This window comes from Scyliorhinus torazame, chromosome 15, assembly GCF_047496885.1.
Source record: "Scyliorhinus torazame isolate Kashiwa2021f chromosome 15, sScyTor2.1, whole genome shotgun sequence".
Classification (NCBI taxonomy): Eukaryota; Metazoa; Chordata; class Chondrichthyes; order Carcharhiniformes; family Scyliorhinidae; genus Scyliorhinus; species Scyliorhinus torazame.
Genome location: NC_092721.1, coordinates 61,950,463 through 61,965,518, shown reverse-complemented (window position 1 = coordinate 61,965,518; position 15,056 = coordinate 61,950,463). Strand labels below are relative to the sequence as shown.

General features: G+C 46.5%; 1 protein-coding gene across 1 annotated transcript in view; it reads left to right on the top strand.

The window, feature by feature from the left end:
- Window positions 1–15,056, top strand: part of myo16 (myosin XVI) — an 875,686-nt gene that overhangs the window by 196,261 nt on the left and 664,369 nt on the right. The window contains exon 5 of the mRNA XM_072476270.1: window positions 11,305–11,413. Coding sequence (XP_072332371.1) covers window positions 11,305–11,413 — 109 coding nt within the window. The remainder of the gene's footprint in view (window positions 1–11,304; window positions 11,414–15,056) is intronic.

The following is a 15,056-nucleotide window of genomic DNA, read 5'->3' as shown; positions in this document are numbered from 1 at the left end:
TTTACCTAAGTTTTAATACATCACACATCCACAAAAAAATCTAAGGGGGCACTATCACGTTCAATCATACATTTCAGTTTCTTTACACAAACTGGGGAACCTCTACCTGTCCTTATCTAAACTACACTTATGCTGCTAGCTAATAACCAAAAGAACTTATATTACAGTACAAAATAAACAATAGCAGCATCACATTTCTACTTAACACTTATGCCATTTACAGAGAGAGTAATTTGTCTTGGAAAACCGCGGAATTTATGGGGCAGAAAAGGGTTCAGAAAGAGTGTGGGGTCTGTTGAAGTCCGAAAAAAGGGGCTCTGAGTGTGTATACTGGGAGCGGGCGGCTCTCCGTCGCCATTTCCGAAGTCTGAGTGTCTGAACAACACTGCAAAGTATTGCTATAATCAATAGGGCTTCTACTGTGTAAGAACGGGAATACCACTTTATGATGTTATCGCACCATGTGGGGGTATCAGTGGCTGTTTCTATGTGTGGTGTAGTGTCCGTGCTGGGGGTATCGTGTTGGGTGGTCATGTTTAGGGCCTGTGTGGTGAAGGATATAGGGGCTGATAAAGCGCGCAACTGTAGTGATCCAATGACGATCATGATGCAGGTTATCAGGTCCGTCTTCATTTCATCTTTGTCTTCCTCTGTCTCCTGGTAAATTTGTATATTCCTGGGATACAAGCATAATATCTGTTATTATCTTTTTGTTTAATATCTCGTTTGTCTGTCTGTTTCTCCTTAACATCAATTTCCCGTTTAGAATTGTCATCATATGTGACTCCCTCATTTTTTTTTAAAAGCAACCATTTGGGAGACAAGACATCCGAGAAAGAAATTCTGTCACAGTGCGAGCAATCTCGCAGCCTGTGGTCGATGCGCTGAGTGCCGGAGAATTTCTCCGTCCAGTGTTGAGGTTGTTTCTTTTCCAGCAGCAATTTTGTTTCAACCAAGTGTTTGGACATGTAAATAGTAGTTAGGGGTTAGCGACCGAAGGATCGCCGGAACGCAACCAAATCCGTGGCAAAGTGCATTCTTTTAACCACACTATGAAAAGAACAGTAAAAGAGTTTCAAAAAGAACTTTCCAAATGGGGTGCATATGAGCCGCAGCAGGGCAAGAATGGGTGGAATCCCCGGGTTGGGTGGTGACCAGTGCCGTTGCTCCACTACCCGAGCTTGGCTGACCAAATACATAGGGGGTCCTCAGGCAGGGCGGGGATTAGTGCCGTTACTCCACTGCCTGGGTGACCTTACGAGAACGGAAAGAATTTGAATATTTCTGGACTTCCGACAAACTTGTTCCTTTAACTACCATGTGGTGTAAAAAGGGTAATTATGAGTGCATCAAGAAATGTGCCATGTGATCGGCACACAAAGTCGTACAAGAGACAAACATTCAACATAAAAAACAAAGTAAAATAAATGGGCAGGCTCCATCAAAGAATAGGACGCCGTAAATCACATTTGGCCTGGGGTGTAACTAGCATATGGAGTCAGTGTAGTGTGACCGAAGAAGAGAGGAAGGAGGAGAGAAACAAAAATGAAGTGGCATTGCTGAGGTGTCCCTGCCATGAGAAGTGGTGGGTAAGCACTCACAGTTTGCATGGGGCAGCTGGGACCTTGTAGCTGCTGTGGGTGGTGTTCTCTTTCATATCTAGGGGCTAGTCTAGCTGGTGGTGGGGGTCTCCTGCAATCTCAGGCGAAGTGTCCTGACTGCCCACAGTTGTAACATGACCCCTGGGGCACGTAAGGTGGAGCAGGCACTCTGGTGTATTGCTCTTTTGGGTATGGTTCCCTGGGTGAGGGGTTGGGCTGTTGGTGTCGTTGCTGGTTCGGGGGGTTCATGGGCGTAATGTCCCTTCTGTCCGCAATTATAGCATCCCTGCGTTTTAGGGTGCTGCGTGTTATTTCTGCCTTCATTTACCCATGCGGGGTCTTGATGTGTCCTTACTGGATTCACGTTTGCTTCTACCTTCTGCTCTGCCTTTTTATGTAGGGATTGTTCCCAAGCTCTAGAGAGTCTCTTCAGAACCCACACTTCATTGTGTGCAGGGTCTGAGGGGTCATAATTGGCACATGTTTTTTGCCCTGCAGCTGTGGCGTGGGAGAATAAAATACGGGTCCATTTGGCCGTATTGTCTGCAGTTAAATGGGCGCGGCTAAATCTCCAAATACTGCTGTGGAGTGTATCCAGAGGCGTGCAGCAAATGCTCTCCTTTCTTCTGTCTACATCGGTTGAGTCCTTCAACTGGATCTCCTCTATTATAGCCAATTGTATCTAGGATAGCTGTCTTCATATCCTGGAGGCTACCTCCTCCCACATTTTGTGGGTCAGGAAGGGCTGAACTAACAGACGGGTCAAGGCTCATTACTATGAGTTTCACTTCTTCCAGACTGTACATGACTGTCTGTTGCCTAACTCGCTCAAAGAAATGGTGTGAGTCTGATGTGGGGTGAAAGGTTTCTATTTTATCACGGGCATCCCTTAACTGGGTGATGGTTAGTGGGGTGGTGTACACAAAATTGGGTTGGTCTTCTGTCGGTACTCTGCGCTGCGTGGTGACTGGATTCATGGGGGTGTGTGCTGCCTGTGCAGTCGGTGGTGCGGGTGCTTTCCTTTTCGGAGCCTGGGGGGCTCTATTCTGAATCTCTGTTCCGTTTACGTACCGCTGGGCAGTTTCACTAAGTTCCTGCCAATCGGGGCCATCTTCCTGATCTAAATTTGGTCCAAAGGTATCTCTGAAATCATTCTGAACTGAGAACAGTGACTCTAATCGTGAAATTTGCTGCCTGCATTTGGCATGGTCTACCAAACTCTGCCTTTGTTCTGTGGTGGAACTGTGGAGTGCTCGTCGGGCTGCTTTTAAGTCCTCGCATTGCTTTTTCAATTGTTGCCGTCTTGGTAGGCCTTATTGCTGTGTGTCTTGGTAGGCCTTATCATACTGTGACTGAAAGTTACTTAGGTGAGTGAGACAAGAGTGGTGTGCACGTTTGACATCAGCCATCTCCTTGTCCTTCGCCGCTAGCTGCTCTCGGAGTTGCTCATTTACTTTTTCACATTCACTATCATTTCCCTCATTCCTCTTCTCTTTCTCTTCAAACTGTCTGCCGAGCGTCCTCACGACCTCCTCTGTGCCTCGCAATTGTGCCAAACAGGACACGATTGCCATCGGCTTACGAACTCTACCTAAACTCTTTTTATGAATCTCGGTCAGGTTATCCCACCAAGTTTGTCCTATACTACCAGGACCTGTCTCTTCATTTGCACAAAACTCAGATCATAGGAGCCATCCATTTCCCTTTAGGTACTTCCTAATTTCCTCTTCCCATATGGGACACTGTTCTGCTCTATCGGTCGCTGCGACCTCGGATTCCTGTGGGTACTTAAGGCGTTCCATTGCCTTCATTGCCATCTCTACCGTACTCTGTGTATCTCTACCATGAGTTTGGGACAGGGTGGAATAAAGCGGTGATGCAAACAGCAGCTATAGCTTAAGCTATTTTCCGGTTCACACAACTCCCGAAATTTTCATGCAACAAAATCTATCGAGTTTACCTTATATCCCTTGTTAGTACGCATGCAAATTACTACACACTTCCGAATCTTGGAGGTTTGACCGATACTGGTCTTATGCTTGAAGGTTCTTTCACTTTTCCAATTGGGTTTCTAATTCAAACATTTTGTGGGTTCTCTCGGAGTGACAAAATCACTTCTGAGTCGAGTCCCGTCAGAGTTCGCCAATAACTGTTGCTATCTTTACTTGCTATAAATATGGCAGTCAATAAGGTTGCTCTTCTTTTATCTAGATATTGATAACAATATGCTTTCAGAGTCGCCAGGTATCAAGTGATACCGCCACAAGGTTCAACCGGGTATCGATCAAAGAGCCAAACAACCAGTTAGTTAGTTCAAGATCAATGGTACTTTATTTACCCACAAGATTAACTTACACATGCAACATAAACACTACGAGCTAAACTACACCAAACAACTATGACAACCTGTACTTAACCTGTACTCAGGCTTAGGTCAGAGGAACAGTGGCCTTTGTTCGAATCTGGATCGGTTGGATCTGGAGAAGTAACTGCGGTTCGGCTAGGATCATCCGTCTGGTAGCGATCGTTGAACTTGAACTTGCTTCTGGTGGTGCTGCAGTTGGAGATGGACGTTGCCGGAGCGGCAGGTCCAAAAAAGGTTGAACACCTGGCAGTGTCTCTTTTTATCCTTAGGGGGTTTCGCGCTCTTTTGGGTGGTCCTTAGGTTTGGACCCAATTAATTGGGCAGTTCTTGATCACTGCGTTCGATCTGAGCCAATAAAGGGGCGGGTGCCTTGATGGCTGGCCGTGTCCTAAGCGGTCATTAACCCTGTTGTTTACGCTTCCTGAGTACAGGGAGTGGCGCCGAAATGTCTGGACTTGTATCGGTTACCTGAGTATCAATCCTTTGTCTTACGGAGATGGGCCATTAAATGCTAATCGGTTGGGGGTTTCGATTCTGCCTGGATTCTCTGCTCACGAATATACATTCAGGCTCTGTGCCTGCCTGAATCTTACATTGTCCATATTTCCCTTTAGGCTTTGCGAACATCCATGTTTCTTGTTGTAAGTGGCCATCCCAGATGGCTACAACTTGTCGGAGGAATTGTGGGGAGCAGGCATGCCAGAACCACCAGCAAGTGTGCGGCCCTTGTTGGAGGATATGCCCACCCAGAGCCAGGACTTTACACATAGCACAACCCGACGAGGACAAGAGCATGCAACTAAACCGCATCCCCGTACCAAGAATAACCCACATTAAAATCACCGTCCAGGTTAATGGTCAACCGCTTGAATTTGACACAGGGGTGGCTGTTTTGGTCGTAGAACAGCAGACATACCAAAAGTTCCGTACAGGAATCCACATCTGGACCTGAAGGATACTAAGGCATATTTGGCAACATACACAGGAGATCCGTTGGCTATCATGGGCATGTAATGATTCCAATTGCCTATGGGCAGCAATCTGTTCCTTTGGCGCTGATAGTAGTACGAGAACTTGGACACAGTCTGTCGGGCTGCGTCTGGCTGCAGAAGCTCCACCTTCAAGATTTTCAAGATGGGCACTCGTGAATTGTACAAGGTCCTGAGGAAATACCAGGAAGTTTTTCATGATGGCCTGGGTTAAATAAAGGGAGCCGTGGTCAAAATCTATGTAGACCCAGAAGCCACACCCAACCAAAGTATTTTAGGGCCTTCCCAGTTCCTTATGCCCTGTTGTGGAAGTTGGATGACGAGGTAAGCCGGCTAGAAATCCTGGGAATTATTCATCCTGTGCAGTTAACAAATTGGGCAGCACCTGTAATCCCGGTACTGAAGCCGGATAAATCCTTCATCCTGTGTGCCGATTACAAGTTGACGGTAACAAGGCCTCTTGGTTGGACGGGGACCTGATACTGCGCATAGAGGATCACTATGCGAAGTTAGTTAGGGAACTCTCCTCCAAATTGGACATGAGCCATGCCTACCTCCGGTTGAAGCTGGATGCAGGGTCCAGTGGATATGTTACTATAAATACCCACAGGCATCTTTACGAATGCATCACACTTCTATTCGGAGTATTGTCCACCAGTGCAATTTCTCACAGGGTGATGGAAAGCATCCTTCAAGGGCTTCCGAGGGTGACCTTTCAGGCATACTGTATTATTTGTATTTGGTGCAGTGAAGGTTAAAATTCTGGGTTAGTCTGTGTATGACTGCTGCAGTAGCGTTTTTAAATATCCTGGTTTGCAAGACAGCTAGATCGTTTGGAGTCAGAGGTGCAAGTAAATCTCCATAAAGGTTTGGGCTAATGGACTGTTATTTATATTCAGAGGGTTCCTTGCGGAGTAGTTATTTAGAGACATAGGGCATGAATCAGCCGATTTAAAACAAAGTCCACTGTGAGGGTGTTCAGTAGGGTGGCCCTCAGCGGCCGCATTGTTGAGGAGCACCCCGCTATTCAATAGTACTTTGGTGTTTTTTTTGGCCTCAGGGAGTTTCTCCCTGCTGCTGTTACACTTGAAGAGATTTCCTGCTGATGAGCTGATCTCGCCGGTAGTAACGACTGTTCTCAGGTCATAGCGTCATTTTGTCCGGCAGCCTGATCTTTCACTCCCCCCTTCAGATCTCCTCTTTCTATTCCTCCTCACCTCCAAATGTCCAAGGCACCTGGTAATCTCCCCTCACCCCCCTTCCATGGACAAGATCTCCATGGACCCGAACACTGGCAGTGCCAATCTGGTACCCGGGCACCATGGCACTACCAGCACTACCCTCGCGATTGGCCCAGCAGGGAACTGATTTGAAGCTATCGCGTGAATCATCCATTGCGCCTGACTCTGCGCCAAATGCAATGGGGTTGCTGAATCGCGCCTAGTGAGTTCCTTTCAGCAAGGTGATGTCGTTTATGGGAGGAGCCGGGTTGAAGCAGTCAGATGTTGAGGTTCAGAGTTAGGCTGGAGGCTGAGCTGCGAAGATTTGTGAAGAAATACAGCCAGAGATTCTGCATTATTCTGACAGGGGGTCAGGTCTCTTTTTTTTCAAGTAGTTTCAAAAGATCTCTCTTTCTCCAAGTGGAGTATCCAAGGTATCTCTTTCCAGTAAGTACTCCTGAGTGCTAACTGTATTTAAAAGTGGATTGGGATCTGAGATAATTTTGTTGTGTGAGTGGAAATAAAGATAGCAATGTTTTTAAAAACATTTTATTAAAGCATTTATAATTTTATAACAATAAACGGTACAAATATAAACATGGTGCAAAAATAATCTCTTCATCTGTCACTAATCCCGCCTACTCTAAACACAAAGTAGCTTAACGCACCCCCTAATACCCCCCCCCCCCATATTGTCTCTGCTGACAGTTTAGCATTCTCCGAAGAAGTTGATAAACAGCTGCCACCTCCAGACGAACCCTAATGTTGACCCTCTCAGGGTCTGAGAAACCCAGCCATGTCGCTAACCCAAACCTCTGATTTTAGGGGCTTCGAGTCCCTCCACGCTAACAATATCCATCTCTGGGCTACCAAGGAGGCAAAGGAGAAAACGTCAGCCTCTCTCGTCCCCTGGACTTCCGGATCTTCCGACACTCCAAAAATTGCCAGCTCTGGAATCGGCGCTACCCTTGTTTTAAGTACTGTGGACATGACATCCGCAAATCCCTACCAATATCCCCTAAGCTTTGGGCATGCCCAAAATATATGGACCTGGTTTTCTGGCCCTCCCGCACACCTCACACACTTGTCCACTATCCCGAAAAACTTGCTCATCCGGGCCACCGTCATGTGTGCCTGGTGAACCACCTTGAATTGAATCAGGCTGAACCTGGCACATGATGAGGACGTGTTGACTCTGCTCAAAGCATCCAGCCACAGACCCGCCTCTCCCTCTCCACCCCCCCTCCCCCCCCAACACATCTTCCCATTTACCCTTTAGCCCATCAATCTGGGTTTCCTCCCACTCCATAAGCCCCTTGTAGATATCCGAAACCTTTCCCTCCCCCACCCCCATTCTAGAAACTACCCCGTCTAGTATCCCCTGTGGCGGTAGGAGCGGAAAGGCCGAAACCTGCCTTCGCACAAAACCATTTTCAATGTTAATAAAAGGCAGCCACTACTGTTAACTCTCTCCTAAGAGGAACAATGAAAGCTTTAATATTCCAATGTACAGTGGATGACTGGGACAGTTTCTCTCTATCACTCGCTCTAGACCCCTCATGATTTTCAACACCTCTATCAAATCTCCTCTCAACCTCCTCAGCTGTAAGGAGAACTACCCCAGCTTCTCCAATCAATCCATGTAACTGATGTCCAAGGATAGATTGGGATATGGTAAAAATTGCGCAAAATTGTATCTGCTTTGATCTTTTTCCCCTTGTGGATCTGCTCAAGCTCATTTGAATATAGCCAACCAAAATATCTGCTATAGGCCAGTGTAACCGGTTCATGTGTTGGCACACCATTCAAATAAAATATTAAACTCTGCTCCAATAAATCAAATGTTGACTTTTATTACAAGGGGATTGGAGAACAAGAATAAAGAAGTTTCACTGGGATTTCATGAGACCTCAGACGAAGTGCTGCTTCCAGTTTTGGTCTCTTTATCTAACAAAGGATATAATTGTCTCAGCGGGACTACAATGAAGATTTTCGAGATTGATTCCTCAAATGAAAGTACTGTCCTAAGAGGAGAGATTGAATAAAAGAACATATACTCTCTGAAGCTCAAGAGACTGAGAAAACCTAATTAAAACCTACAAACACTCATTGGCTTGACACAGTAGATATTGAAAGGCTGTTTCACTAGCTGGAGGGTGTAGAACAAGACAGTTAAAAGACATTATTTCCACTGAGTCAGGATTTCCAACCCCATTCCTAGGCTCTCTGATTTTCCAGAGTGCCTTTAAAGGGTGCCCGTGGTTCCCGTCAAAAGCCCGCGTCTGGTACTCCCAACCTGGCTGGGTTCATTGTGGAGATAGATACGTCCTACTCCACAATTTTCATGGAGTCAAGACAGGATTTTAAAGAATTGTGCTTCATAGCCCCTCAGAAGAATCCTGAACCCTAGTCTGTATTAGGGGACCTTATACAAAGTACGTTCAAAAGGTCTCCCTCATGCCCACCATATCAAGCTATGCCTTTCCACCCACCCCTTATAACTTCATTCTCCTTATGTCAAGCTCCACTATTGTCTCTGGCCCCCATGCTCCCTATGTTAAGCTATGCCCCTCTATTCACAACTAGGTGCCTTATATCCTCAATCCAAGCTATGGCACCTTCATTAACCCTACAAACACTGTATAGAACCAGTGAATCCTATAATGACAGTTTCTCTTCAGGCACCTCGTGGTGCACAATGCAGGCTTTCATCTGATCCCATGGTGAATTTTATTTGAAGCAGGTCGCTATCCTGTCACCAGAGGCTTATAGCTTGAGGGGTACCACTCCAAACCAAATATAGCTGACCAGGAGTCTCTCACACATTTACCACCTGGGGGCAGCACGGTAGCAATGTGGATAGCACAATTGCTTCACAGCTCCAGGGTCCCAGGTTCGATTCCGGCTTGGGTCACTGTTTGTGCGGAGTCTGCACATCCTCCCCGTGTGTGCGTGGGTTTCCTCCGGGTGCTCCCAAAGTCCAAAGATGTGCAGGTTAGGTGGATTGGCCATGATAAATTGCCCTTAGTGTCCAAAATTGCCCTTAGTGTTGGGTGGGGTTACTGGGTTATGGGGATAGGGTGGAGGTGTTGACCTTGGGTAGGGTGCTCTTTCCAAGAGCCGGTGCAGACTCGATGGGCCTAATGGCCTCCTTCTGCACTGTAAATTCTATGATCTATGATCTATGATCTATGACCACCTAACATTAATGTGGTGGAAGGGTTTTGCAGGTTGATGGCCATATTATGAATGCACCTTTTTTAGCCATCAAGTCCTGGGTTGGGACTTGAACACAGGGCCTCTGGCTTAGAGGTAGGGATGCTACCCACTGTGACAGTAGGGTGCGTAAAAAGGTAATTCATTCATAACTTTCTACTTTCTGCTTCGTTTAAAAATAAAGCATTCCACTACAAGGCAATAAAAGTGTCAAACATCCAGATCCTTTAAAATATCAATAGCAAAAAGCACAAGCTCTTTAACCCATTTAACCTTGTATAAATAAACACCACAAAATTGACCACAGGATCAAACAGCCTGATCTGTCAAGCAACTTTTTTTCTAGGGCACATGTATATCAACAAGATTAATGGATGCCTGGGCTCTCAGCAAAGCCTCATAATATATTCTTGGCATTGGGAGTATAAGAGGGTGGAGGGGTGCAGCATTGGAGTGGAGGGGCATAGAGAGCATGAGGGGCCATCTGGGTGGAGACCATACCTTGGCGTAGAGGGCATGAAGGGCCATAGGGGTTGAGTGGAGGGGCATAACTTGCTATAGGGGGCATTTGAGCCATGGTGATTGGGTTGATTAATGAGGTTACATGGATCAACAAGGGGAGTGTGATTGTGGGGTGGACGTTGTGGGTGGACGACCTTTCTGTTTTAACTGAAATAAAGTCCCACAGCATTGAATCGAGCATTTTAAACAGCACGCTTCGGCCCCCCGCCTCTGACTTCTTTCCTGGGCTGGCTGATCCAGCTCCAGCCTGCACCCTCCACCCGACAATGAAGATCCCACCTCTGTGGGCAGCTCTCGCAATTTGGAGGGGGGGGTGCGAGCAGGGAAGTTTACTAGCTACTATCTGGAGGATGGAAATACAGGCTATAGTCTCAGGATAAGAGGACAGTCACTTAGGATTGAGGTGAGGAGAAACTCCTTTGCTCAGATGGATTATGAATCTTTAGAATTGTCAGCGCAAAGGACTGCAGATGTGAAGTTGATAAATATGCTCAGTGTTAAGGTAAATAGATTTTTGGACGATAAGGGATGTGGGGATACAGCGGAAAACTAGTAATTCAACCATGACCTTTTTGACTGGTAGAGCAGACTGCGTGGCTCTATGGCATATTCTACTCCTGCATTCCTGGCATGGAGCTCTAAAACAGTGCTACTTGTTAAGATTAGTTCCCAGCTAGGCTTTGAATATCCCAACATTGCAAACTATATAATTGTATGCAATGTTATGAGATCACCATGCAAACTGTATAATTGTGTGCAATGTTATGAGATAACCATCACCTCCAAGTCATGTATTACCCTTACTAGGACATATGCAGCTTCTCCTTTATTGTCACTGAGTTATAATCCTGGAGTTTTCTACAGGATGCCATAGTGACGAGTCAAAATGAAATGCCATCAGCTTAGGACAACTAAGGTTATTGTTACCCTCATCTCAAGAACAGACTTAGGAAGGAATCAGTCACAACCAACTACAGCTTGCATTCACATTACTTCTTTAACATAGAAAAACATCCCCAAGCATTCCACAGAAGTTTAATGAAAATAAAATGTGCCACAAAAAGATACTAGGAGGGATGATCAAAGTTGTTGGTTTTAAGAAGGATTTTAAAGGAGGGGAAGGAGGTGTTGAGGTTTTGGAAAGGAATTTCAGTGTGTGGGATTTGGGTGGTTCAAGGCATGGCTGCCAATGGTGAGTGAAAAAATTGGAGTTCCAAAAGGGAAAGATCATTGAATTCTGAAATAAATTATGAAACATGTTTATAAAACGGAGTAAATCATTAAATTAACTGAAAACATATTTAGTGGTAAAATTGTCCAAATATTAAAAGTATTGGCGTACAGAGATTTATGATAAAGTTTGATATGTATCTTTAATGTTTTGTTCTTAGGCTGGAGCCAATGTATTATTGCAAGATATCAATGGAAATATTGCACTGGATTACACAATGGAAGGCACAGAATCAAGTTCCATCCTTCTCAGACATCTAGAAGATAATGGTACACAATTGATACATTGCTTTACTAACAGTACTTGGCTGCAGTCACATACTTCGATTAATTTTCTGTTTGAAATTGTTTTTACCACTTGGGTGATTAAAAAAGTTTCCATATATTTTGCTCAGTAAAGTTTAAAATCAGTATATAATAAACTAGTCAGGAGCAAGATTCCCCTGAGTTCCAGGCTAATCATAAACTTTCCCCAGTTCCTGGCACAGATTGTGTGCTGGCCCTTAAATAAAACTCACAGTGGATGTGTGAATCCTTTTGTGCACATGTGTTCACGTTATCTGTGTTCAGATTCTATTGTATATTTGCCTGTTAGTGCACCAGTAAGTAAATGCTGACTGTGATTGGATGTATGAAAGCAAAGGTCGAGGTGAGTATATAAAGTTTGGTGGAACTCAAGTTTCCATTGTACACAATTGATAAGTATCAATGATTCGTAAAATTGCAATATTTTAGCCAATAAAAAAGCAAATACAAACATTAATTCAAATACAAAGTTTAAGGCTGGGCTAGTTTGGCTACAATCTAATAAATACAAGTTACTTTCTATATTGTTGGCATGAAAATACCTTTTTGAATTTTCTTCCATAATCATCAAGTTAAGCGAAGTTGGCTTTGAGGAATGGAACTTATGCTCACTTTTCATTTCAGGCATGCAGACTCATTACTGAATGTTGCCAGACTAGGTGTCATACAGCAAGATGAAAAATCTGTGCAACAACATGGGGGTGATTTTGAGCCATCAGTGAGAATGGCGACGTGGGTGGAAAATTCATTGAGATTAGGAAAACGCGATTATCTCTGGTGTGATAGCAATTTCCCATTTCCCATATCCCTCACCTGTGGCGTGATTAGAAATCCACCGCGGAAGGCCTGAAACCTCATTTTAATACATTATAATATTATTAGCGAGCCCTCCCTCCGGGACTTCCCCACTCACTGAATATTCATCGGTCACTGGCAGGCAATTTACAACAACTGTGTAAAAATGGGAAATGGCGACCTCACCTCCCCAGGGGATTTCGGAGGTGAATGCTCAGGTCACCATTACCATCCAGGGTGCCAGTTACAGAGGGAGCAGCGGAGAGGACGTGGGGCACCATATAGGTTCTGGGAGAAAATGTAAGCTTCTTGGGTGGAGTTCCATGAAAGGGCAGGGTGCAAGGGCAGAGTGGGGCCGCTGAGAAGGGATTTTTCCAACCTCATGAGACCTTAAGACCCTCACACAGTGGGGAGGATAGCTGAAGTGAGAATGAACCCCCACACTCGGGCAGCACTGTGAAGCAAGAGAAAATAATCTGTCTTGGAAGTTCAAGGCCACTGGTTCCGGAGGCCAGGCTGTCAGGGGTTAGGATATGGGTGGTTTGCTGTTACAGTTGGAAGGCTTCTTTGAGAGCTAAGAGAATGATAGTTCTCTCTAAGAATGAAGATGACATGCTAACTTCAGCCTTCACACGAATGACCTGTGCCTTGCCTGTCGCAAGAGGAAACCAGTTGCCTGATCAGCTATGTAAGCCTGCCTTGATGACTCAATTGCGCCAATTATGTCAGCATTGCAGTGCATGAGTGTGCCTCTGATTGGCACCTAATGTTTAACCCTTTGGCAGCAAAGCCTCCAAGCATTGCACTCCAATGCTCATACTCATATTTATGAACTGCAAAGGATACCACTCCCTCAGTATCTAGCTCAGTTGTGACCACGCATTATGATAGTTACATTTTGCAGCGCTTGCAGATCCCAGTCAGCTTTGAGGGAGAATTGGCTCTTCAGGAACAAAGTGTATCCGCTCAGGAGGTGGCTGATGTGCAAACATCAGCAGAGACTCACTACAGCAAGGCTCATGCGTCAACGCGTGCACTGGTCAAGCAGGCGATTGAACTGCACAAGATGCGGTTCCGCTGGATGACCAGTAGCGGGAGGCCTCCAATATACCTCCCAGATGGGGTCCCACATCATTGTGGTCTGCTGCGCTCTGCATAACCTTGCATTGCAGCGGGGAAAGCAGCTGGACTAGGAGGAAGTGGAGGAGCGCCACATCTCCATGGATGAGGAGAAGGCCGAAGAAGGTGGCGAGCGTCAACATACGGAGGAGGCGGAAGGACCTCGATTTGGGGATGAAGAGCTCTCTCACCATGGGCCTGACATCAATTTACTTATGTGGTACCTGTGGGACGTCCTCAGTTTTTTCTACATTTATGTGCAGGTCACCAAATCCATTGACCGCACACTGCAGGAGACTGCTAATGGGTTGCCTTGAGGGCAGAGCAATGCTCCGCTCATCCTCAGCAATATGGCTGATTCTTGTCTGACAGAGAGCTGAACACATCCTGCCAATGAATGGGCTTCTCATGAAGTTCAGAGATGCTGGATGACAAATCTCAGCTGCTACAGCCTTCTCCTCCAGCCTTCTCCGAGGTCAGGGGTCCTTGTGTTTATCTCCACCTACGTACAAGGTGGGCAGGCTCTCAACATGTTTTCAACCCTTGGCACCCTCATCACTAGAGAACACTGTCGCTCACAGGAAGGGGAGGTGTCAGATGGGCTGGATAGTTCCAGGGTCTCCTGAGTGGAAGGCCCCAAGCTGAACTTCTGCCGATCCTCATCCCTTCGGGTACCCGGGGACCCCTGTGTTCCCCTGTGGGATAGAGAGGCAGCTAGAGTGATATGCAGAAGCCGGCCGTCGTCTGGTGCTGCACTTGCGGATTCCCACCAGTGCCCGCACCATGCAGTTGAAACCTTGCACTATGGCCATCAGCCATGAGGTCATGAGATGAACCATGGAGCAGACATCTCTCGCCTTGGAGGGCATGTCTGCACCAAGGTCTCCTCTGTGGATGCCACACTTGCAGTGTTTAGCCTCGTTGTGTCGGACTGACGGCACCATCTCCTCAGACAGAGGCGATGGGACTCCTCCAATTGGCCTTGCAGTCTGAGGAGGTATGCTGTCATCCCTTCCTGATGCTCACAACACTGCCTTTGTAGCTCTAGCAGCTTTGGAATGACGGGACACAGGAGCAAGTCATCAGCCTAGGGCTCAGCAGAGTTCTGGGCTCCAGCATCCCTCCCAGTGCCGGTTCCCTGGGAAGTTCCTTCCGCCACCTGCTGTGGATCTTTGATTGTGCGGTGCTCACCATTGAGTGACCCGAAGCCTTCCTACTGCTTAATCCCACCGAGGTGTGAGTATCTGTGCTGGTGGAGGGTGTGAGTGTCAGCTGTGATGACTCCTCAATGCTTGACTCCGAGATGTCTCCCCCGGAGTTGCTCAGGTCTCTGGTGTTCAGAGGGCTCCAGGCTAGTCCAGGCTGGTTGACTAATTGACCTGCAAGGGAAGCGAGATGCATCATGGGGGGAGAATGATGGAAGAAAGTTAAGTAAGGTTTGCACCATGGCTGCATGCCTTGCTGGTTCTTACTTTAGTCTGCTGCCTCCATCTCGCCCTCTGCACAGGTGCAGGCTTGCTCCCCGCCTGCAAGCTCAAGGGCTCTCTCCTAATAGGCGTTAGTCTTCTCAGCATGGTAGCACAGTGGTTAGCACAGTTGCTTCAACGCTCCAGGATCCCAGGTTCGATTCCTGGCTTGGGCCACTGTCTGTGCAGAATCTGAACATGCTCCCCATGTCTGCGTGGGTTTCTTC